At 45.4% G+C, this 26,242-nt stretch overlaps 1 protein-coding gene and 1 pseudogene across 4 annotated transcripts in view; one reads left to right on the top strand and one right to left on the bottom strand.

Moving 5' to 3' along the window:
• PRICKLE2 (prickle planar cell polarity protein 2) overlaps positions 1-26,242 on the bottom strand; it is a 332,250-nt gene that overhangs the window by 86,425 nt on the left and 219,583 nt on the right. For all 4 annotated transcript variants that reach the window (XM_040454532.1, XM_040454537.1, XM_040454535.1 and 1 more), the window contains one exon: positions 8,099-8,282. In XM_040454532.1, the coding sequence (XP_040310466.1) occupies positions 8,099-8,282 (184 nt within the window). The remainder of the gene's footprint in view (positions 1-8,098; positions 8,283-26,242) is intronic.
• LOC121016917 (uncharacterized) lies at positions 430-581 on the top strand (annotated as a pseudogene).

Genomic DNA, 26,242 nt, shown 5'->3' with positions numbered 1-26,242 from the left:
CCCCCCCCCCCCCCCCCCCCCGCCCTGCCCAATTCTTGATGCAAATACAAAGTTGGTACTGACTTCATTTCCCTTCTGAGCTTCACGAAATGGACACTTTAACATCTTCAACAAGCCAGATCTTTGCATGGCTGGCTTCTTCAGGTCATTCCGCAACAGTTCAAAGACCGCCGGTCCGAGAGGCTGCCCCTGACCAATCAATCTAGATCAGCCGGTCTGCCCAACATGCCAGTCCACATCCATTATCACAGAAGCTGCTGTATTGTCTTCATGGTATGGATTACATGAGACACAACGAGTAAAGCACCTAGCACAACAGCCAACACATGTAAACATGAGTCCACTAAATGCTTACAGCACTGTTATTAAAATGATTGTTCTTTTTGCACGTATCTGGAACATCTATTTGCTTTCTAATTTAGGTCTCCAAGCTTTGCGCAGTGGCAGTATCGTAGCCAATGAGGTTTATCCGAGGCGCGATTATTGCTAATTGAAAACTTTTCTAATTTAGGTCTCCAACACCCACCCCCTTACAACTACGATCTAGCAGAAACCTTAATTATCGTGTTTATAGTTTTATCCTCAGTGCCTCGGACAGCGCCTGAAGCATAGTAGGTACACACGAGTATCTGCTGAATAAGTGAATGGATGCATGAAAAACTCTCCAGCATAGTCTCTGATTCTCTCCTTAACCCCTCAGGGGGAACACAGTCCAGGGGAGCACCGCCAAGAAGCCCACCCATCAAAGATGGGTGCGAAAGAAGCTCTAAGCGGCAAATAAAGAGAGGCCAGAGCCAAGTGATGCCCCCCGCTGACTTGCTGATCCCCTGAGGGGCAGCACAAACGGCCTATGAGCGGCCTATGGACTCACTCCTCCTAGGCCCAGTGACGGTGATGTTGCAGATTTCAGGCACCAAGGAAGGTGGGTGGGGGAGCTCATCTCTTCAGCAGACAGCTCTGAAACCTGCTTGGGGCACGGGAGAACTCAGTCAGGTGGCCCCGTCTGAGCCCCTGTCCAAGTAGCTCTGACTCAGTGGAGCCAGAACTTCATTAGAAAGATGTTGCACCTTGGGGAGTCTGGGTGGCTCAGTCGGTTGAGCGTCCGACTTCGGCTCAGGTCCCGATCTTACAGGTTTGTGTGTTCGAGCCCCGCATCAGGCTCTGTGCCGGCAGCTCGGAGCCTGGAGCCTGCTTCGGATTCCGTGTCTCTCTCTCTCTCTCTTCCTCCCCTGCTCTCACTCTGTCTCTCTCTCTCAAAAAGAAAAAAAAATTTTAAAAAAAAAAAAAAAGAAAAAAGGGGCACCTGGGTAGCTCAGTCGGTTAAGCATCCGACTTTGGCTCAGGTTATGATCTCAGAGCTCATGAGTTTGAGCCCCGCGTCGGGCTCTGTGATGACAGCTTGGAGCCTGGAGCCCGCTTCGGATTCTGTGTCTCCCTCTGTCTCAGCGGAGGGTGGAGGCCCCTCCCCGCCTCACACTCTGCCTCAATGAAAAAATGTTGAAAGAAGGAAAGATGTTGCACCTTTATGACACTCACACAGCAGGCGACGTTGGGAACAGAAAGGCCTCTGTCTCGGCAGAATTCGAAATGATTTGACTGAAAGCTTTGGAGAAGGCTGAGGAGGAACGTGGGACTCCTGTTAACCGTCCTCCACCCTCACCCAACCTTCCTCTGTCCCGGACAAGCAATTGTTCCTTTCCCCCTCTTGCTGCCTGCTCAGTTCGGGGCAACAGTTATCGGTGACACGATAGCTGCACAGGAAGGGCAGTAAGGTGACAACCATTTCAGCGAGCACCTTCTGTGTGCACACGCTTCTTCATTTGGGGTCCTGGGGCCTATCCGTCTAGGAACACCAACTCCCAGGTGGGTTGGTGGAGACCGAATTGGTCTCTGCTGCTCGGCTGTGTGGCCGGGGGCACGTTGTTAAATCTGAGCCCTGCTTTGTTCACCTCTGACACAGAGACAGGAGTGACAAGGATCCGGTAAGGCTGGTTCGAGAATTAAATAGGGTAATGCAAGCAAAGTTAAAAACGGTGGTGGGCACGTAACAAGCGCTGAGGATTTTCTCCACTGTCATCATCATCATCATCATCATGAGAAAACCAACACTCTTGGAAAGTGAGTACCTTTCTCGGTCAGAAAGGTCTGGAGGAGGGGCCAGATGTGCCCGACTGCAGAGGTGAGGTTCTTCCTGCTGGACCATGCTGCTTCTTCCTCCTCGCCCTGTGGCTCCCAAAGGGCTCCCCACATTTGGACTGAGATGCAAATGATTCCCTGCCAGACCCTAGGCTCCTGCTACCATGCTCCAGGCCCGGGTCTTAGAGTCAGCAGCTTTCATGCACGTGTGGGCTAAAGCACACCAGTCTCCCGTCCCCCGTAAGCTGAGAAAACCCTGAAGCCACCGAAATGGTTAGGGGAATCTGCTTAGAACACATACCTTTAAGAGAAACACAAGGAGCAGGAAAACCTGATACAGAATAATCCTTCATGTTAGAAAAAAAACAAAACATTTTGATGACTTCTGTCTTTTCCGTGTGATGCAATCCTGAACGTTTCTGCTTCTGCCAAGCATCTGGGTCATCTGCCTGTCTCTTAACAAGTATCTGCTGGCTGGCTGCCACGGGTCAGGCACTGTGCTAGGCGCTGGGGGATTCGTGAAGAACGAACCAGACAAGACCCCTGCCCTCTCGGGTCTTAGAGCAGAGTGAAGGAGGCCAACACCAAGCAGATCATCACACAGGTATTTAATTACATTTGAAAACGTGCTAATAAGGGAAGTTGCAGGGACTGCTACCCAGCATGTAACTGAGGACCCAATCTCACAGCGGGTGTAGGCGGTGGTCAGAGACGCGCCTTCAGGAAACGCATTTAATCTGATACCTGATGGATGAGCAACGGTCACTAAATGAAAAGCCAAACAAAGACTTTCATGTACCTCCAAGAGAGATACTCCACACTTTCACGGGGCTCGAAACCAACTAGTTCACCCCCTCCTGTAGGCAGCACTGGATGATCTGACTTGCCACACGGGGCAGAATTATGAAAGCCGAACGCTGGACGCTGACTCCTGGTATCTGCCGCCTTCCTGTGGTCACGTGATGCGCAAGTTGAGACTTCTGGACGAATGACCCAATCACCGCTCTTTAGGCGCAAAGACACAGTTTAAGGCCAAGGGAATATTACTAACGTTTGGAAGCCAAGGATTAGGGACGTTCATATTTGAGAAGTGTCTACCGTCTACAGATGCTGGAGTATCCAAAACATCGAGAAAGAGGAATTCACTCAGGAGAAGCAACCTGAGGGCGTCTTCAGGCTTGCATGGAGCACTGAGCAGAAAGAACAGAAAAAACACATCCACACGTGCCCGGCGAAGACTGTGTACCCAGAGGACTTACCAGTTATAACCTTTCTGGAGGGCAGTTTCCCACAACAAGTCAAAAGCCTTAAAAAGGCTTACGTGTGACCACTCCACCTCTCAGAATTGTTCTTCAGGAGAGGAAAAGGCAAATGCACAGGGTCGACGGCTGCCCCCACCTTATTTAATGCAGCGGAGAGCTGCCAACAAGGCACCCTTCAAAAAGAAACCGTCAGCTCAGGGTGCTCAACAGTGGCACTCTTGGCACTCCGACTTGCTTTGTCTTTGTAGAAACATCGGGCGATTTTCCGGATGCTCAGCGTCCCAAGCTGCTACCCATTTTAACGCTAGTGGAATTATTTTGACCGTTAAGTACCCCCTTCTAAACATCCATTTCCAAATGCTCCCCCTAGTGGTGGGTGGTACCACTAGGTTTCCACGCTGGAAACTCCCAGGGAGGACCAAACAACTCTTCCAAAGGATAACCTGGATCTAAATGTACAGATCCCGAAAAATGTTCACAGGAGATGAAGTGAAACGAAAGTCAGGGTAAATGGACGGCATCATCACATTTTTTTGTCCGAAACAAAAGAGAAAGTACTCCTTTTACGAAGATACTTGCTGCACGCCTATTATAAAGGTTGCAAAACAATACTCCTTACTGGTGGAATTACGGGTGATTTTGATCCACTTCCTTAGGTATCTCATACTTCCTTTTCTTTCTTTCTTTCTTTTTTTTTTTTCAACGAGCCAGTTTTCCCTATATCAAAGGAGAACTCGATTTCTGTTTTGGAGAATAAAAGGTGGCCCATGTGCCACTCCCTGGTCCTCACCCCACTCCAATCCTTGTTTTGACTCACTGAGGATAGCAGGGTCTGTTTGTTTGGAAAGCACGGCCTCTGCTCAAGCAGCAAAGGTTCCCCCCTTTTTCACTCTGCCAAATACCTGACCCTGTTAGGAGGGAGCAGCTATGCCACTGGAACTAGAACATGGTAGGCACTCAAGGAACTGCTGATCTGGGTCAGCCTTTTATGCCTCGACTGAGCCAAAATTTTGCCGACTGACCCTTTAGGTTTTAACGTCACCTTCATCCAGTGTTTCTCAACCCCACTTGAGTGAACCCCCAGGGTCACTGGGCACTGTCTGGAGGCAGCTTTGGTCATCCCAAGGTCTTGGGGAGTGGGTGGCTTATGCTACTGGGATCTAATGGGGAGAGGCCAAGGAAGCTGCGAGTAATCCTACACTGAAAGGGGCAGTCCTAACAGCAAAAAATTACCCAGCCCCAAATTCCAATAGGGCTCCGGTAGAGAACCCCTGCTCACCATCTACAGTTCTTACGGCGTCCTAAATATTTTTCCAAATTCTTCCTGAAGTATCACCCACTATAAATTTATCACCCCCACAGCTCTAGGAGATGGGGCACATGCTAGCGAGCATGAAGACAAACTGGAAACGAGCACAGATGGTCAATCAGGGCAGGTTAGGTCGCAGAGGGCTCTCCGGATGACAGGACACACCTTGTTTGAAGCGAACGGGTGGGAGAGGAGTGTGAGCGGCCCCAGTGACTAAAAATCCTTAAAAGTCACAAACATGAACGCCCTTCCTTTCTGGCATCATCGGTCATATGTACCACTTCTCAAACTACTTTAAGAAGGTTGGGTTTTGAAGCTAGGAGATTTTTTTTAAGATTAAAAAAAAATGTGTTATTTATTTTTGAGAGACAGAGTGAGAGAGCGGGCGGGGGGGAGGGGTAGAGGGGGCGGGAGAGAGAGAATCTCAAGCAGGCTCCACACTTGGCGCACAGCCCGATGTGGGGCTTGACCCCACAATCCTGGGATCGCGACCTGAGCTGAAATCAAGAGTTGGACACTCAAGCTGACTGAGCCACCCAGGTGCTCCTCAGCGAGGAGATTTTTATGAAAATAAATGCCCATATTCAAAAACACCTCTCTAAATGGGAGGTGACTTTCATGTGCATTACATATAATTGAAGGCATTTCTCAGAAGCAATAGAATAATAAAGAGTATCACCTGAAGGTATACTACCAACCCCGTGATCAGGGAGTAAAATGAAAGGTTCTCACAGAAATGAAAGCACATTACTCTTAACCCTAACTAGTCTTTAGTATTTTGCCTGCAGCCCAGAGCATTTAATGTTCACTGTAATTTCTCTTGGTAAAAAAAGGAGTTTTCTCAAATCAGAGACGACTAACATGATATTAAACATCAGCATTTTCAGTGAAAGGTATTCAGGGTCCCCAATTTTTTTAATCTTAGAACATTCTTAGAACATTAGAGCTTTTTTAAAAAAACCTTTAAATGTATAAAAAGTTCCATAATAGATATTAAAATCTCATAATTTTATCTTCATTTTTATTTTTATTATTATTTTTTTTTGGCGGGGGGAGGCAGATGGAGAAGGAGAGAGAATCCCAAGTGGGCTCCATGCTGTCAGCATAGAGCCTGACACGGGGCTTGATCCTACAACCATGAGATCACGATGTGAGCTGAACTCAAGAGTCATGTGCTTAACCAACTGAGCCCCCACACGCCTGAACGATATCATAATTTTAAAATTTGATTCCATTTCTTTCGTCCAACATGATCCCTTCAAACACCTTTAAATATAGACTCGTATTTTATTAGGCAAATATACAGTCGATCAAAGAGTCTGAAGAGATAATCTCTCACTCTCTGGAGAACAAATGCCCTTTCTAACTCTCTGTGTCACATAGGTTTGACTAAGTTCAGGGAATAGAGGAGACCATCCAAGGAACAGGAGAGTTATATAAGAGATGGGAATATCCTGTCACTGGACATAATTCAACCCATTTGTTGAAGAGCATTAATTGTTTTCTTGCAAAACAAATCAAAGAAAGTGGTTCTTTGTTTCCCTATAACGTTCCTTTTGGATGAGACAAGCGGCCTCCAAAAATACTGTAAGCGCTCACTTCAGAATTGGCGAATTGAACCAAGACTCCAGTTTCCACAACCACCTGTTTTCTTGGTCCTACAGAAAATTTTCTCCACATCTGAAAATCATAGAATGATGTTTCATGGTCTTAGAGAAGAGTCTACCTAAGCAGGGAACCCAAAATAGCTTAACTTCAGAATTTCAGGGCCCAATTTCGCAGAGAGCAATGCGAACAAAAGAGAGATGGGTCTCTTAGAAGTTGCTGGAAATGAGGTTAGCAAGAAAATGAAACAAGCTCACAGATGTATCGAGGTGTGAAAATTCACTGCTCAAACACTGGCAGCAGGGCGATGATGTCAAAGATTCTCAGTCACCCACCACCTCATTTGACTTTTCAGACAAACTCAATCAAATACTCTCATTTTTCTGAAGCCTACTCTTTAATAACACAATCTTCACTGAAGCAGAAGAAAATAAAGATAGAACCTTAGCCTGTAAGCTGAGAGACAATGGTTTTATTTCTTCCTGCTAATATCTCAGCACAGAACTCCCTTAAAATCTCATGGAGATCATTTTCTGTGAATGTTGCTGTTCTAAAACATTTTCTTCCTAGTAAGAATTAGGACAGAGATCACAAAAACGAAGCGCCTGTAGGGCTTGGGAAGGTAACATCAAAGGCTGAAATGGACTGGGCGATCCGGAGAGATCCAACTGTCTAAAAAGAAGGGCCAGCATCCAGCTCCGTGGCCGGCACCGATCCTTGCAGGGATGAGATGCCAGATCCTCAATTCTTTAAGATACAACTATGAACTTTTACATTAAAACTCCTCATTTTTAAGGATTAGTCACTAATGCAAAATTTTAAAGAAAACTTTGCTAGCTGAGCCAATCCTGCCAGTGTGCTTGACTTCGGGTGCCAATTTGTGACCTCATATATTAGAAGACAATGAGAAATGGCTCATCAAAGAGATGTTATCCGTGTCTAACTCGGGAGTCACTTGGGAATTCTTGGGTCTTTCTTAATCATAAAGAACTTTTTCCAGAAGCGTTATCGCGCGAGATTTCCTGACTTCACATTTTAGGGGTATTTTAAGCTTGAAAACATTCTGTTAGGCATAGAGAAGATCACTAGGGGAAGAATTTTCTGTGTCAGAGGGAAAAAGAGGGGTACACCGCTCAGAGCTCATCAAAGTATCCAGCTAAAAAGAGGGGACTTCTAAGCCAACATGAGTCTGTGGAAGAGAAAATGTCAACTATAGAAATACAAAGCAGAGGCTGTACATCCCTGAGAAAAACACAGTGAAACAGAGAGAAACAGAGTTCATCTAATCAAGCCAATAATATTTACAGCCTGTAGGAAGTGCCAAATATTTCAGGAAATGCCAATGTCTTTCTTTGCAGAGCAAGGCCAAACTTAGTATTTAAACACAGCATATATCACTGGGAAGAATAAGGCAAATCCCTATTTCCTCCCTCTCCTTTAACAAAGAATCTTAGAGATTCATGGCCAATGTAGAAATCCCTTCCACCCTTCAAAAATCAAGTTTCCTTCTCTCATGTTTTAAAGCCACTGTTCCTGAGAAGTTTCTAGTCAGTCTTCTGTTGACAGTTAACAATGGCAATCCAGAATGAATGAACAGTGGCCCACGCAGGACTCAGTTCCCACCGGGGCCCCCGAAGCCGTTCAACCCATGGAGCCCCAACCACTTCTCTGAATCAGCAAAGTTAACTCTTCCCTCTGAACTGGAACGAGGAAGGACAGGCGGCCCAAACCACAACTGCCCCCTCCCACCCCCTCCCCCGCCCCACCGCCCAATCAAGAATGGTACCTGTTCAGGCTTCAGCCCTGGTGGGATCCAGGCATACTCCTCCAAGGCGCAGCCTGAGTCGTCGTCTGAGGTCGAGTTCCTCTGGAAGTCAAACATGAGTTTGCTGACAGTCTTCTCCATCTCTAGGGGCATCACTGTCACCATGTGCTCCTCCTGAGGGCACTTGCAGTGCAAGCAGATCTTCCTGTAAGCAGCAAAGGCGGTAGGTGAGGAGGAAGGCAAAAGAAACCATTTTCAACTGGCTGCGAGTCACCAGCCCTTGGATCCCAAACCATAAACACATTCCTTGGCAACTGGCTCTTGGCAAGAGCCTCTAAAGCAGCATTCCACAGCACGCCTGTCTTTGGAAAAGGTGTGGCGGTACACATGTGGAAACGTCATGGAAGGTCAGAGGCAGCCAGGTAAGCAGGATGACAATGTTCAAACGTGGACTTCAACTGTTCTTCTAAATCAATATCCCAAAAGCCATGCCAAAGTATCTTTTACTAGACAGAGCACTGGACATGGACGGCTGCAAATTTGCTTGCCTGTAGTAGTAATTAAGTAGACATAATACATATGCTGACCAGAAATATCACCTGTGGATGTAACAAATATTGACAACACACCATTTTTTTTTAATTTATTTTTTTTTCAACGTTTATTTATTTTTGGGACAGAGAGAGACAGAGCATGAACGGGGGAGGGGCAGAGAGAGAGGGAGACACAGAATCGGAAACAGGCTCCAGGCTCTGAGCCATCAGCCCAGAGCCTGACGCGGGGCTCGAACTCACGGACCGCGAGATCGTGACCTGGCTGAAGTCGGACGCTTAACTGACTGCGCCACCCAGGCGCCCCGACAACACACCATTTTTATAAAAGCTTCCGAGAAGCTTGGAAAATGGAAGCGGTTATAGAAAGAACTGCAGGTGAGATTTTTCTTGAAGAAAAAGAGCGAAAATACGTTTTTCCCACGAAATAAATCTGGCCCCAAGATCTCATGGGAAAGACATTGTCACCTGTACTAAATATCCCCATGGGTTTGAAACTCTCATCAGAAACACAAATCTCTATAGTTTTTTTTTAATATGCAGTATAAGAGGATCATGCATGTGAATTATGTGAAAAGGTAGCAGCCGAAGATAAAAATCTGGCCCCAAAGTTGAAGATTTCTCTTTTAAGGTTACCCTCTATTCTTTTCCATGCTTACAAAAATGATGAAGCAGTAAAAAGGTTGATATCGGCAACACAAAAGCATTTCTAGCTTCCAATGATAAAAAAGAGGGGAAAAAATGGGAGGAATAAAATTTTAAGAAAATAAGCCGTTCTATGTGGTACTCAGATCTTTATGATTAGTTTCGGTAACATCATATCCAGGCAATGAGAGAGCCCAGAATCCTAATCCCCACATGCGCCTAATTTTTTTTGACAATAGCTTTCTTCAGATCTAATTCCCCTACCATGAAGTTCACCATTTTAAAGTGTACAAATCATTGGCTTTTAGTATATTCATAGCTTTGTGAAACCATCACCACGATTTAATGTCAGATCATTTTCACTATCCCCAAAGAAACCCAGGGCACATGAGTAGTGACTTTCCACATTCCCTTCCCTCCTGTCCCTGACAACCACTAATCTATTTTCTATCTCCAGGGCTTTGCCTATCCTGGAGATCCCACACAAATGGAGTCATGCAATACATAGTCTTTTGAAACTGGCTTCTTTCACACAGCATGAGATGTTCAAGGTGAATCCATGTTGTAGCATGTACCAGTCTTTCCTTCCCTTTTATTGTATTATAATATTCCATAGTGTGGATACGTTACACTCTGTTTACTCATTCATCAGTTGGACATTTTGGCTCTTTCCACTTTTTTACTTTCGTGAATAACACTGCTCTAAATGTTTATATACAAGTATTTTTGTGTGAAAATATGTTTTCAATTCTCTGGGGTATATATCCAGCAGAATTACTAGGTGATATGGTAACTTTACATGTAACATTTTGAGGAACTGTCAAACTGTTCTTTAAAAATATCAGTGCCATCGTCCATTCCCACCAAGAACGAATGAGCGCTTTATTTTCTCCACCTCCTTGCCACACACGCTATTATCTTTCTGTTGGTGCCATCCCAGTGGGTGTGGAGTGGCATCTTATTGTGGTTTTGGTTTGTATTTTCTTAATAGCTAATGATATTGAGCATCTTTTTACGCGCTTATTATAAATCTACTTTGGAGAACGTTTAAACTTTTAGCCCATTTTAAAAACTGTTATTTTCTGTTTATTGCTGAATTATAACCATTCTTTAGATATATTTCTGAATACAAGTCCTTTATCAGAAATAGGATTTGGAGAAATATTCTCACACTCTGTGGGTGGTCCTCACTTTCGTGATGATGCCCACTGATGCACACATTTCTTATTACGAGGAACTCCCATTTATTTCTTTTTCTGCTGTTGCTTGTGCTTTTGGTATCATACCTAAGAAACCACTGTGTGACTCAAAGTCATAAGGATTTACTCCTATATTTTCATCGAGCAGTTTTATGGCTTTGGCTCTTGTATTTGGGTCTATGGGCCATTATGAGTTAATTTTCATGCATGGCGTGAGGTAGGAGTCCAACTTCATAGTTGTGTGGCTATTCAACTGTCCCAGCACCATTTGTTAAAAAGTCCATTCTTTCTCCATTGGATTGTCTGGTCAAAAAAGCAATTGATCATAGATATAAGGGTTTATTTCTGGACTTTCAATTCTATTCCACTGACCTATGTACTTTATGTCAGCATTACTCTGTCTCGATTGCTGTAGTTCTGCAGTAGGTTTTGAAATTGTGAATATAATCCGCCAACTTGGTCCTTCTTTCAAAAAACTGTGTTGGCTCTCCTGGGTCCCTGACATTTGCATCATGAAATATGAATTTTAGGATTATCCCGCCATTTTGTGCAAAAACAAATCCAGCTAGGATTTCAATAGAAATTGCAATGAGTCTAGAGATCAACTTGGAGAATACTGCTATCTTGAAAATATGAGATCTAACCCATGAACAAAATATGTCTTTCTATTTATTCCAGCCTATTTTAATTTTTTTCAATGCTATTTTTTGCTTTTTAGTTACAAGTCCTGCACATTTTTTGTAAAGCTTATCCTTAAGTATTTTATTCTGTTTGGTGCTATTGTAAATGGAACGGTTTGCTTACTTTCATTTTGAGATTGTTAGTAGATAGAAACACCAATGGTACTTGTCAATTCATCTTGCACCATACAATCTTGTTGAACTCATTTTTTAAAACATTTTTTTTAATGTTTATTTACTTTTGAGACAGAGAGAGACAGAGCTTGAACGGGGGAGGGTCAGAGAGAGAGGGAGACACAGAATCTGAAACAGGCTCCGGGCTCTGAGCTGTCAGCACAGAGCCCGATGAGGGGCTCAAACTCACAGACCACAAGATCACGACCTGAGCCGAAGTCGGACGCTTAACCGACTGAGCCACCCAAGCACCCCTCATTTTTTGTAGTTTGAAGAGCATGGTGTGTGTGTACGTGTGTGTATTTTCTTAGGATTTCCTACATATGAGATCATGTCATCTGCAAAGAGAGATAGTTTTATTCTTTCTTTTCCAATCTGATACCTTTTATATCTTTGTCTTGCCTTACTGCTGTGGCTAGAACCTGCAGTACACTGGTCCACAGAAGTGGTAAGGGCGGACATCTTTGTCTTGATCTAAAGGAAAAGCAACCCATCTTTCACCATCAAGTAGTATTGAGCTGTGGGTTTTTTGCAGATGCCGCTTCTCAAGTTGAAGAAGACTCGTTCTACACCAGTTTTTTGGGTGCTTTTTTTTTTTAATCACAAAAGGGTGTTGGGTTTTGTCAACTGCTTTTTTCCATCTATTAAGATGATCGGTTGGTTTTTGTCCTTACTCTATTAACGTCTTTTGCTTGAATTTTGACACCAAAATGTACTCAAGAAACAAAATCAGTTTAGTTCAGCCAAGTCAGGCTTGTCAGATTCTCCCACCTCCTGCTCTTCATCTGACTGAAAATATACACAGACAGAATGTACACTTGGATCTGGTTTGCATCTCGAAACTCAAAGAGGTTCCTTCCAAACCCTGGCTGCTACTTTTAAAAATAGTCAGAGCCCATTTTAAGTAACTCTTTAATTAACCGGCTACTGTAAAGAAGTCAAGGGTGTCAGGAAGTGGTCAGCGATTTTTCCCTCCAAATATTTTTATACCAGTTAATGACTTAAAGAAAAAAAAAATCAGTGGGCTTAAGCAAATTTAGGAAGCTCTTTGGTGACTAACAGTTTATACTAGAAGGCCATACTTTAAAAACAAGATGTAGAGGAATTTCTACCAAATTCAGTCTCCAGAATATTTATCAGAGCAAGTCATGTATCCAGCGGTGCAAGGAAGAGCACAATATTTAATGTCTGATGGACATAACCCAATGAACGCAAGCCCCAGGAAAAGAAAAAAGAAAAGAAGAAAACAAAACACGGAATTACAGAACCAGATCCAGAATGAATCTCACAGAGTAGAACGATCAACAGAACAGAGTGAGGACAGAGAGCTAAAGGTCTATTTAGTCAACAACTATCCAAGCCCCTATCATGTGCGATGCTAAGTGCTATGGGAATACAAGAAAGGTGAAGCAGCATGAAGGTGATCAGAATTAGGGAAGGTGCATACATGTGCAGAATGCACAGCATTTGCCTAACTTATACCTTACACCCAGAAATCCAGATTAACACGCCATTCCTCCAACAAAGAAATTATCATCCCCACTTTCTAGAGAAGAAAACAAAGGCCCAGAGAGATCAAGCAATATGTTCAAAGTAAATTCTAAATGGTGAGCAGAACAGAGACTCAGAGTAGGATCTATGTGACCCTTGAACCCAAACAATTAACTATAGAAGCCATGCCTGATCCCAACCACAAGTACCTTTGTGCCCTCGAATAACAAACACATTCAGAAAAATCAAAATCAAAGAGGAAGGAAAACAAAAATGGTAAACAGAAACCATGAGGATCTCATGTATTTTCCCTGCTAGCTGCCTCCCTTCTACTTCTCATTTATAATTAACAGGCACTCCTGTGGCAAGGCATTTTTATTTGCAAAGAATTTTCCATCTTTGAGGGATGCCATGACAGCCTTTGGAAAGACTAATTGAATAACCCCTGTTTACAAATAGGGAATCCAAGGCTCAGATGCTCAGACAGGAGCGGAGGGTCAGAAATAGGCCATGAGGATTTCTCTTGATCCTCAGGTCTCTCTCCCCCTCTTGGCAAAATGTACACAGCAACACCCAACAGCTCTCTCTTTCGACACACTGATTAAAGCTTTTCAGGAGTGTGTGGGGGAAATAAATGATTTGGCTTAAAAAAAAAAAAAGACATTTATGAAAATAGAACCTGCTAGTATAGCAGGATTTCATTAAAAAAAAAAATAAAAAACCCAACCATATAAAGCACACATTGGTTTCATTCTGTCAGAGCTGACACTCTACCTGCACATAATTGGGTTTGTGAATGACAGGTTTCCAAGGAAGAAGGCAGGATCCCGGGAGCAGTGATCCCGCATTCCCCTTCCTTCCCTCCCTCTGCCCAGCAAAATCCCCTGCAACCCCCTACCCAAAAGTTGCAGCTATTAATGCATTTGCCTCCACATTCAGGAGCCACGATCTGCTTTTGCACACAATACTGGTGGCCAGGTGGAGGCTCTCTTTTTAACTATCTCAAAGTATTCTTGTCATCTGCGCCCATGACCACAGCATTTGAAGAGTAACTAATTTATGCTAATTAACTTACATACCATGCGGTGGTGCCGTGGAAGGATTCATTATAAATGGCCTGGGTGTGTGTGCGTGTTGCGGGGGGGGGGGGGGGGTGGATGTCTCATCTTGGAAATGTTGACAGGTTATTTACAACACTGAACCCTGGAACCACAATGTCTTGCTTTGTGTGAGAGGTGATAAGATGAAGGCAAAAAGGGATCCTCCTTTAGAATGTGATTCTGACAAGTTCACGTCCTAAATGGCAGGATTCTAGATTCCGATGTCACTGTAAACATCATTAAGACCTTTAAGAAAAAAAAAAAATCTTTCTCTCCTTCCCCCTCCCCCTCCCTTTTTTTTAATGAGAGGAAAATAATTTTCACGGAAGAACTCCTATGTGAAAACAGAGTTGCCCAAGGTGATGTGAGGGAAGGAGGCAGACCTCTCTCAAGCTCAACCTGCTTTCCACACTCCAGGCATTTTGGTCCTAAGGTCCCAAGGGTCCAAAGACACAAGTTTGGAAACCACCATACATCCCTTGATGGCTCAAGGTCATTCCCAGCACTTAGCAAGATGTGAAGGAGCTGCTCAATATTTTAATAGATGATGGAAAGACAAAAAAAAAAAAAAAACCAAGCTCCTCATGGCTTTCAAAAGACAAACAATTCCTAATCGTGAAACTCTGTCTATCAATAATTGTTCTACTCATGGGAAACTGTAAATCTGGTTGCCAAGACATGACACGGAGATGCTTACAGAGGAGTGGGGTCACCCAGAGACCCAGATCTGAGAGATCTGAGACCAGAGCCCAGGAGAGCATTTCTGCCAGCGTCCCAGATGCACGCTTGGAGGACACTCTCTGTCGCTGGCCTCCAGTTAGAAGGGAACGCCAGGGTCAGGGTGTGTGTTTTACCAACATCCTGGTAAAACAGGTCTCAGGAGCCCTGGGCAACGTCCATTTTTAAAACTGCTCCAGGGAACCTATGCTGATCCCTCCCGACTGCCGTGTCTTAGACTCTGACATCACTGAGCCCACCTGGCACTCGGCTGGGCACCCTTGGGGGGGGTGGGGCTTGCGTGTAAAAGGGTGCTGGACAGGCACCACCACATGAGCCACCAGAGGGGTGTCTCACTTCAGCCCCACCATCTGTCCCATACGGGCCCCAAGTTCGTGGCCAGATCAGGTCCAGGTCATTTTCAAGCAAAGGATACAAGGGCAGACTGCTTAAAGGGCAACAAAGCCCCAACACACGGTAAATGACTGATGAGGAACACGAACACTGGATATGTGGTAATGTTGGCAATGCCTCAGGCAGCCGAGATCAGCTGTGGGAGAATACACTTTTGTTAAAGACAAAAGGGATAAAATAACCCAAAGTCTTCCATAGCTTTTTGCTACAGAACGAACGTGTCCTCGCTGTGTCTATTCTCCCATGACTCCAGCTCACTGTAGGCAAAAACAAACAAACAAACAAACAAACAAACAAACTCTTTTTATTCTTAATAAGAGGAAAAGGGGAACCCTTTTTCTCCTTATTATAAAGTCACTGCTTCCTTATCCTTAAAAAAAAAAAAAAAGTAACACACAGTTGATGTAGAAAAGAATCAGGAATTGCAGATAAGCAAGAAGAAAAATATTTCAAAACACTCACAATCCCAGGGATAATCACTGTTAAACAGAAACAGCTGTTGGTCGTCTTTTTCTTTCGTGTTAAGAAACTGGAGACCAGATTTTATTCTCTGTGTCCGCCATCAGCGAGTACCAAGAGACAAGACTGGCCTGGAATGACAAGGCATGAGCCAGAACACACAATCCTCTCAGCAAACAGAAGAGCATTATTCAATCCAGATAAGTGGGTTTGTTCTGAGCGGTGCCCTGTAACAGGATTAGAGAACTTATTTACGCAGCATGGAAGATGCCAGCAACGTGGGAACTGCATATGTATTTATGGGCATCACAGAGTTAAGTTAGGTCCGTCAGATAAAAAACATCTGAAAACCAGATTTCAACAGCTATCGACTTTCAATTTTCTGTGCAAGTGGGGAGAGATGGGGCATGGGTAATTTAAAACCACTAAGCCTTGGCTCTGAATTGAGTCTTTGTACATCAGTCACATACTCTCAATGCTGCGGCAACTTCCATCGCTTCAAAACCACCTGGGGGACCCACCCTGGGCAGGACGGACTCAGGAGGAGCTGGGCAGGAGCTCGACTTTCTCAGTCTGCTCGGTTGCCCAATTTCTTCAAGTTTCCCATGACAGCATCAGCTTCTCACACGCATGCAAAGCACGAGCCTAAAATGAGGTAAACGTTGTTCTGAGCTCACTGTCCCGTGGGGACGCCTCTCTTGGGTGTTGCTGGGAGGTAAGTAAGCATGTCGGGAGAAGAGAGTTTTTACCCTCCCGAAGTCGACCAGTAAAGAGACAGTGGGTATCAGCAGAAAAGGCGCTGCCATGCTGTGCTTCAAGTAAGTCAGTAAGAACCGCAGGTGGGGTCTGCCTGCCCGAAGGTACGGTTGAGCTAATCATGTGGCGAGTAAAGCAGACTGTCAAAGCTGAGCTGTGACACAGAACGCCAGCTATTGCCCCGCAGTGACCACACAATGATATAACCTGCACGTGGGGTTTCTGTTCCCACCTTCTCCATCCTTCAGGCAACACACATGGAGGGTCAGAATGGCGGAAATGAAGGCAGGCAAGAGATCCATACGTGGTGGATGGCCTGCTGAAGTGAGGATATTCCAGGAGGTAAACTACCCCCAAAGGAGAGTTCTGACCGCCAGGGGCTGGGCTCCTGCCTCTCCACTCTGACATGTGCTTTGCGACCGGAGGATGCCAGGAAAGGGTGAACACAGTGGCTGCACCCCTAGCATCATTTCCACCACTAGCATCATTGCTCACATTTACAGAGGATGTAAAATGTTCATATTATTTTTAAAAATTTTTAATGTTAATTTATTTTTGAGAGGGGCAAAGTGTACATGCGTGCATGAGGGCAGGGGAGGGGCAGAGAGAGAGGGAGAGAGAATCCCAAGCAGGTCTGTGCTGTCAGCACAGAGCCTGACGTGGGGCTCAAACCCAGGAACCGTGAGATCACGATCGGAGCTGAAGTTGGTCACTCAACCGACAGAGCCACCGAGGCACCTCTCGTATCATTTTTTTGTATCGTTTATCTCATTTGCTCATTCTCAGCAGTCCTGTCGAGTTAGCCTTTTAATCCACTGACCAGAACCAAAAATCAAGGCTGTAAACTCACCCATGACTTCACTGAAGTTCGACAGATTAGAACCTAAGTCATCTGACTCCAAGAAGAGTGATCTTTGTAGCACCTCGTTGTAGGCAGCGTGGCGAAATCTTCCTTCTTTTTTTCCCACACATCCTGCCCGCCATCTGTCCGTTCATACATCCGTATCAGTCCGTCCATCCAACCTTCCCACCAGGCAAGCAGACCACAGGGAATGAGGTCTGCAGTACGCAGGGCACAGTACGAAGATACTGGGCACAGAGCAGCTTTGAAGACATGTAATAGCTTTAACCTCACGGAGCTTAGGGTCCAGGGAGGCAGACAGACAACAGGCAGGTGAACAAAGAGGTAAACCCGCCACGTGTAGATTGCAGTAAGTGTCATGATGGAAACAAACGGGGGCGTGAGGAAGAGAGGGGTTGAGGATGGGTCAGGACGGGCCTCCCCGCTCAAGTGACATCTGAGCGGGGCTCAGAAGACAGAATGTGAGGCAACTCCGAGAGAACCCAGGAGGAGAGTTCTGCAGGTGGAGAAAAGCAAGCACGAAGGCCGTGATGAGGGTGAGGGTGCTCAAGAAGCCCTCCTTCCCCCATGGCTGTCTGCAGCCATGACCGTGACCAAACCGGATGAGCGGCTGCCGGTCCCAGAGCTCAGGCACAGATGTGAAATTCAAAGGATGGCACCACCTAAGTGGGTGCAGTCAAGTCCCTCCGTTCGCCCTCATTCTCTTCCCCTGGAAATTCCTGTGTCTTCCTGCCTCCATAGCCAGACACCAGCGTGTCCTGACTGGCTCCTTAACTCTGTCCCCGGAGCCACGATGCTTTGCTTTCCCCCTGTTTTGGTGAACACTCAGGCTGAACGAAGGACCCAGGCATGAACCCTGACACTCGCCGTGTCTGGAAGCAAGATTTCTAGCTCTGTGAGAAAGGAAGAATGGTTTCCTAATAAACACGGAAGCTACAGGGCAAGACTGTGACAGGGCCAGCTGGGTACGAGGCTGGTATGTGCTCAGAGCCAAGGCCATGCTGCCTGGCTCCCTCCAACACCCTGCCCTCCGCCCGGGCTCCAGCGGCTCTGGCCATCTGCACCAAGAGGAGCTGCTCTCTGCCAGGCACTGCCGGACTTGGTAGAGGGCAATTTTCAGCCGCAGCGACTTCCTCTTGTAATATGTCAATTCACATTTCCACGAGCAAATATACGGAGCACTCTCCTCTGAATTTATCTTATAATTTCTGACACATTCCCTTTTATTTATTTATTTTTTTAATTTGTAATGTTTTATTTATTTTTTGAGAGTGAAAGACAGAGTGGGGGGGAGGGGCAGACAGCGAGGGAGACACAGAATCCAAGGCAGGTCCCAGGATCTGAGCTGTCAGCACAGAGCCCGACGCGGGGCTTGAACCCACGAACTGTGACTTCATGACCTGAGCTGAAGTCAGATGCTTCACCGACTGAGCCACCTAGGTGCCCCTGAGCCATTCCCTTTTAAAAATAAGCCCTCTGGATGGCCGTAGAAAAACTTATTGTGAACATGTCTTACCATACTTTGGTTTAGGGGTATGATGTCTCAGTAACTGAGGGACAACGTCTGAGATCGGCTTTCCCCAGAATCAGATTCTCAGGAGGTATCTGAGCATAAACAATTATGGGGGGACGATCCCCAGGAAAGTCCTAACAGGAAAATGGGAAAGGGAATTGGCGAAGGGAAACAGGCCAAAGTAAGGTGAGGTCACAAGCAGCTGCGGCTTTGGACAAGTGCGACTCATTTCGGTCGAGGAGCGAGGGAAGATGGTTTAAAGCCTTCCTTGGAAATGTTCCACGGGAGAGTCCAAGAGGCAGAGGTGCTTATCCACCAATTACCAACAGTCATTGGGTAAGGACCCCTCCTGGGGCCCTTTGGCTTACCCACAGGCCAGACAGGAAGGCTGCAGCTCTTGCTACAGCAGGAACCATGGGTCACAGTAAACTGGGCTGGTGAGTGCCAAGGGGGGACAAGGAGACACCAAAAATGTCTGCTGCAGGCAGCTTCATTTATTAAACAATAATTCCCTGAACATCTGCATACTATACATCCCGATAGGTGTTGTGAGGGATTAAAGCAAGCCAACAAACGAAAACAAAAAACACCCACAAGAGTCCCTTTGACTGGGACACAAAGATATGCTCACAAAGAGCTGAACCGTATGCATCAAAGTGCAGAGTTCTTTGCGGGGATAGTGAGGAGAATGTCCTTGTTTCCAAGAGGTACATGCTGAAATATGATGAGGTAAAGGATGACATTTGTAATTTATTTTCACATGGCTAAGCAAAAATATTCATACTATACATATGCACATGTTGGGGAAAGAGAGAAAAAGTAGCAAATGTGGCAAAATGTTACCAGAGACATCCAGAAGAACGTATGGAAGTTCACTGTACTATCTTTTAACAACTACGCAACACGGCAGTTTTTCAAAATAGTAAGTTTCAAAACAAACCAGCTAGAAAGTCACTGCCTGTGACTTTGCTGTAGGTCAGTTATTAACAGAAAACCTACCATGTGCCAGGCACCGTGCGACAGAAAGCTCCTAGTTACCGAGAGGTCAGGGAGGGCTTCCTTGAAGAAGCTGGATTTAAAGGTTGCCGAGTAGGAGGTTGCTAAGCAAAGAGAGAAGGAAAGAATCTTCCCGACAGGTGAATAAAAGGCATGGAGGTGGGAGAGAACAAGGTGTCATCGAGGTATGGAGAGGACTCAGAGGTGGCCGCAACAGGGCGGCTAGAGAATTATGCACACAATCCTTGGGAAGGCGTTTTAACTTCATTGTAAAAATGTTCCCTGGCCAGTGAGGAATCTGCCCAGCAAACACACAGCTAGCTAATTCAACATCATAATGAGTACACACAGTGAGCCCTCAGAGGAGAAAGCTTGGCCATGGATGGTGTCTCCATGGCAACAGTGCTACCTGCACATCACTGCATCCCCAGGAAAGGCTATGGGTATCTCGAGCAGCTCCGATTTCCTTATCTGCCTGTCAGACTCGCTACCCTGCAAAGAATAAACCAAGGCAGACGGAACAGTTACTCTTTCTGGAAAAAATTCTTCGGCTTCACTTTGTCCACATGCTAACTGTGGTTTTATGACACGTATGTTTTGCTTCATTGGTCATTTAGGAGAGCAAGTTCCAAGAGAATTTCCTTTCCCAGTGAGTCCTTCAGGAGAAGAGTTGGTGAGGAAATCACTGCAAATGAAGTCTCACACGCACCTTCAGACTTCATGGCAAGGACTGGAAGGCTCCAGAAAGTATCTCTTTGTGTGTCTTCCCCTTCCATGCTATCTGTTGAAGTACTTGTTTAGTTTCTACCTCCCCTGTAGAAGTTGGCTGATCTCAGGAAGACAAGATCTGAGAATGAAATATTGCCGAAGTACTTAAAGTCAGCGCATGGTGCAATGGCTTAAGATCTTAGAATCTGGAGGCACAATGACTTGGGTTCAAACTTGCCGGTGGGATTAAAAAATGAATACATACAGCACACTTTGTGTCATGAAGCCTGACGATGTATGTGCCAGTATATCACACCCTATGCTATGCAGAGGGATTTAAAATGAAAGAAAGTAGTCATGGTTCCTGTTCCCTGGAAGTCGATCTAGACCCTACTCATGTATTCCAGTGAGGACAGAAGAGAGATCAATCAGTGGAAACCAGACGGGGAGCAAACAAGTCATTTCTACAAGTCTTCATTAAACACCTACTATATACTGAAAGCTGTGCTGGACTGAGCAAGGTAACTTGATTACTGTCCTCACCAAAGGATTACTTATCTTTAGCATGCTTTTAATATTTCAAGGTCATGCAAGTGACTTTCTTTTCTTACCAGGATACATTGAGGTAGAACAGGTTATAGGTGAAATTACTGACCCCAGGGACTAATCAAGCACTTTAGAGCTTACCATGCATTTTCAATTTAGGTGACTCTTTAAATTTTTTTTTTCAACATTTATTTATTTTTGGGACAGAGAGAGACAGAGCATGAACGGGGGAGGGGCAGAGAGAGAGGGAGACACAGAATCGGAAACAGGCTCCAGGCTCTGAGCCATCAGCCCATAGCCTGACGCGGGGCTCGAACTCACGGACCGCGAGATCGTGACCTGGCTGAAGTCGGACGCTTAACCGACTGCGCCACCCAGGCGCCCCTAGATGACTCTTTAAATTACCTTTCTGAACCTCTACAACGTTAGTCAGAATAGCATGGGCTATTATTGCCCTTTTATAAAAAAAGAGAAGCTCAAAGAAGCCATGTACTATGGGTGTTACTGCTCAGTGTTGGGGTGTCTAGAACCCCAAATCATTTTTTTCCTGAGCCAGGGGAACAAGAGTCCATTTGGTTCCATTTCTAGGGTACGATTTCCCCAACTTTTCTATTTAAGAAAGTACTTTCTGATTGTATGCTGGGCTCTAGGCTAAGCACCTTCCATACATTCCTTATTCAATCCTCAAAGCACAGTATGAGATGGAAATTATTATTATCCTCATTTTACAGATGGGAAAACCAAGGCTCAGAGAGTACCTGGAACTTACACACGCTTCCACGGCCAGGAGATGACGAAAATGGAAATGCAAACGTAGATCCGCTGGACTCCAGAGCCCCTCACCAAACACCTGAATGCCTTTTTGATGCCCTTTCAGACTGACTGCACTGGTCCCCTAATCCATGTAAAACAAGTTGTGCTTTTCTCCCTGTTCACATAGAGGCCCCCAAATCACTGGCAAGTCATAGGAAATTCTTAAGTGGCTGCTTATTAATAGCACTTTCAGTTTATATTAGGCTGCCTTTCATCCAGGGCAACTCAGCCAGCTGCATACACAGAGAGCCACTGAAATCCAGCCATTTCTGGTATGGCTATGGGCCAGCTGGCAACAGCATCCCCCAGGGGCTTGGCTCGTGGGGATTCTGGCAATGGTCACACCCTTCAAAACTGGACAGGGGCCCTTTAATATCCGTGCTGAAGGGCTTGAGGCAGAAACTTCCCAGAAATCCATGTTCCTCAGTGAATGGGGCCAAAGGCTCAAGACAACCCCAGCAGATTTGGGAAACAAGAACATCAAGAAATTGGGTGTTTACCAAATACCGATGCTGGAAGTAAAGCCCCGCGATTCAGACTGAGTTAGACACAATAGGGAAAGACTTTATTTTCAGGAGAGACCTGGCTTCAGTCAAGCCCAGGGGAAAAAACAAAACAAAACTAATTTCTCAGGGTTTCTCACAGGGGGGCGAGGCAAAAATGGCAAGATGCTGACTTTGCTTCTATGGAAGCTGGATCTATGGAATGGTTTTTGGGGTTTTGTTCGGAGCCACAACTAGTTTCCTCATTCTGCAGCAGCAAGAGGACTGAGGGAAGTCCACAGAAAGAAAATAACATTTCCTAGTTTCATATTTTATTGGAAAGAAGCCCTTGATGAATTGAATTCACATGGTCTACAGGAGTAAGGGTTGGAAAATACTTAAGAATTGGTTGTATGCAGATTTTAACAAGGTGATGGGTGAAGGATGTATGCCCCCTCGACGTACCCCCAAGCCCCAAAGTCTACAGGAAATAGCCATGCCCACACACTTTTGGCCTAGTTGTTAACCATGAACAACGGTCCAGGCTGTGGACTTCCTTGGTGGATGGGATGAGTCTCAGTCATCTCTTCACTAGCTCTTCTCACTATTCTAGCCTTTACTCTCCTGCCAATTCACCAGGACCTCCTTCCTGGGCTATTGTAACAGCCTACTTCTAGTTCCCTGCTTCCAGCCCTACCTTCTAGAATCTATTTTCTACCAGCTGTTTGTTTTTATTATTTTATTTATTTTTTTTTAATTATTTTTTTTTAACGTTTATTTATTTTTGAGACAGAGAGAGACAGAGCGTGAACGAGGGAGGGGCAGAGAGAGAGGGAGACACAGAATTGGAAGCAGGCTCCAGGCTCTGAGCCATCAGCCCAGAGCCCGACGCGGGGCTCGAACTCACGGACCGTGAGATCGTGACCTGAGCTGAAGTCGGACGGACGCTTAACCGACTGAGCCACCCAGGCACCCCAAGCTGTTTGTTTTTAAAAGGAGGGAGATAACACTCAGCTCTCTTGCTTCAACTGCTGGCTTCCCAATGCAATGAGAATCCTGGCCCATAAGGTCCAGTATAATCTGCCCCCTTCCTCTCTCTCCAACTTCATTTTGTCCTACTCTCCATATTGTCTACTGTGTTTCAGCCACGCTGACCTTTTTTTTTTTTTAATTTTTTTAACGTTTATTTATTTTTGAGAAGAGAGAGACAGAGCATGAATGGGGGAGGGTCAGAGAGAGGGAGACACAGAATCCGAAACAGGCTCCAGGCTCCGAGCTGTCAGCACAGAGCCCGACGCGGGGCTTGAACTCACGGACCGTGAGATCATGACCTGAGACGAAGTCGGCCGCTCAACTGACTGAGCCACCCAGGCGCCCCCACGCTGACCTTTAATGTGTCTTCTGAACTTGCCAAGACCATCTTCCTCTTAGGATCTTTGCAGTGGCTATTCCTCTGCCTGGAACATTGTTCCCTCAGCTCTTTATGAGCTGGCCTACTCTTTACCAGTCACGTCACTCAAAGTCACCTCTGACAAGGACCCTACAGAAAAAAGCCCTCTTACCCTTCTCATTCACTGACTGCTCTATTATCCTTCAATTTTTTTTTTTTTAACATTTGTCACTATCAGAAACTGTCTTACATGTCCATGTGTTCATGATACTTTTCCTACTCTAATGTAACTTCCGCAAAGTCAAGGAGCTTATCTTGTGTCAAGAACATAAGCAGTCGATAGGTATAGTTCTTTAAAATTTTGAATCCCTAATGCCCAGCCCAGAATCTAGCTTGGCAGCTCTCAACCAGAAGGCTCTGAACCCTTCACGGGCATGCAAACCAGATGTGATTGCTGTGTAAAGTTTTCTTTTCTTTACACTTATTTTTTTTGCAATAACTGAAAATGTATATTGTTACAAGGATGCCATAAATGTAGACTGTGAGTCTACTACACTCACGATCGGTAGGAGATCATCAAAACCATACCAAAGACACACTGCCTTTTTCCTGGATTAAATGAAAGTATTCAAAGAGGAAGGCAAAGGTGGAGAAGAGTACATTTATTGTCAAGAATGAATGAGAACCGTACCATAGCTAGAGTGTAATGTAATTCTGTGAAGTGCATTGCAGAATGTCTAGTGTTTGGAAGGACACCTTGGATATACTGAAAGACTGAAAACCTCTGACTGACCCCAAAGCAAATATTCAAAAAATTGTTCGACTGTCAAACGAACACAAAAAGGTCTCTGAGACACCTAAGAAACAAATACCGCCTTGGCCTTGGGACCTACGACAGCAGACCTCAATTCACCCATCTGCAGAAGGAAAGAGAACCAGGTAATTCTCCTGGTTGCACAGAGTTTAACATTAGCTCCTGGGCAGTCACGCGGAGAAGCGTCGTGCTTTCACACAGAGTGGGAGGATATAGTTTTTTTCAGTCCCATGGTAACCTTTAGAGATCTTCCTGGATGAGGTTACAACCATCTACCACCTACCATCCAGTTAATCTTTGGGGTTACTTTGTCATTAGGAATCTGATGAAAGTGGAGAGATCCTGTCCCTTAAAAAAAAAACATAGACGTGTTCACAGAAATTTCTGCATTTAATTTCAAAAAGTTCATTAATCTTTCCTGGTCCTTTGGTGCTCATGGATTGCAAGTTAAAAACACCTGGTCAAGCGTAAAAGAACTTCTCTGATATTCCCCATAGGGCCAGAGACAGTGCCTTGTATCTTGCAGATGTTCTACCTCTCACTCTCTTTAAAAAAAAAAAAAAAAAAAAGAGCAAATGATATCATAGTTACCACTCAGGAAGCTGAACCTTAGCAAGTCAATGGTGCAGAATTTAAAACAACGTTTAAGCCTGCAAGGGCAGACTGTGGTGGTGTTTAGGCAGCAGGTCAGGCCCCTGAAATGAGACAACAAAGTGCAGGGAAGGCAGGTTGAAGCTAGTCTGATCAGTCAAGCCCAGCACGTAGGCTGCTTTCCACCTATTCTCCTTTCAGAAGCCATTCGAGCGGGAACCTGAGCTCCTTCACCAGGAGAGGAATATGTGAATGCTTTGCATTTTCACACCACTTCCTAATGAGGCAGGTGTTTCAGAGGGGCCCAAGCTCCACAGGAAGCATGAGGGGCAGGTGGGGGCTCACTGTTCCAGTTGGTGGCAAGCATCGAGGCCAGACAGGCTTTCCAGGCGACTTCTGAGACGATAAACTCAAATGCAAGTCGTAGACTTCAACCGTAATTGAACTCCCGAACCGTGACGGATAAGCTATCAGGGAAGGGCTGGAACGCAGGGCCGGGCAGTGGCTGAGCCAAAAGCAGCCATTCCAGATGCACTGACCACCTAACCAGTGGCTCAACTGTCCAGTGGACGTCTATGGAAAACAGTTCATTGTTAAGTGGGTCTTCCCCCGGGAGCATCACAGCAGGAAAGCTGGATAAAGACCGCACACCACGGGCGATGGGAAGTGACAGGAACCTGAAGAAGCCTCACCAAATTAATCAGAACAACAGGATGCATGTATCCCAGGGAAACAAGAAAAAAAACCCTGTTAAAGCTTCAATTCACGGACAATTCAACTAATACAAACTTCCAATAGGGTAGACGTTGAGGGTAGGTTAAATCTCTTGGGCCAACTCCAAGGGATGGGCCCAGGCTGCCTGGTGTGCTGTGTTGAGAAAGACTCTGAGGTTTTGCTGGGGGGTGACAAGGAGAGCGTAGTATTTCATCAGTGGGGTCTGCAATGCACAGGGAGCCGGGCCTGGCGATACAGGTACCAGGGATTTGCCACACGAATTCTACGGTCGGGATGCTTCTGAGAATGGAGTTCAAACATGAAAACACATCCAAATAACTTTCCCCACTGAAGAAGATTTCCTCTATCGATCAAATAGAAGCTTCTGGGGGGAATAACAAGGAGGAGTGAGGGAAGAAAGCAGACGTCTGCTTATCCTGCCAGATCAAAGCCTGGTGTCCAGTGAGGTGACAGATATCATAGCCAGAGAAAGCTCACAATCAATCTCTTATGACTTCCACTGGAAGAACAAATTCCCTGGAATTCATGT

Source organism: Herpailurus yagouaroundi, unplaced genomic scaffold, assembly GCF_014898765.1.
Source record: "Herpailurus yagouaroundi ecotype Mexico unplaced genomic scaffold, PumYag 213, whole genome shotgun sequence".
Lineage (NCBI taxonomy): Eukaryota > Metazoa > Chordata > Mammalia > Carnivora > Felidae > Herpailurus > Herpailurus yagouaroundi.
This window is presented reverse-complemented; position numbering and strand designations above follow the sequence as displayed.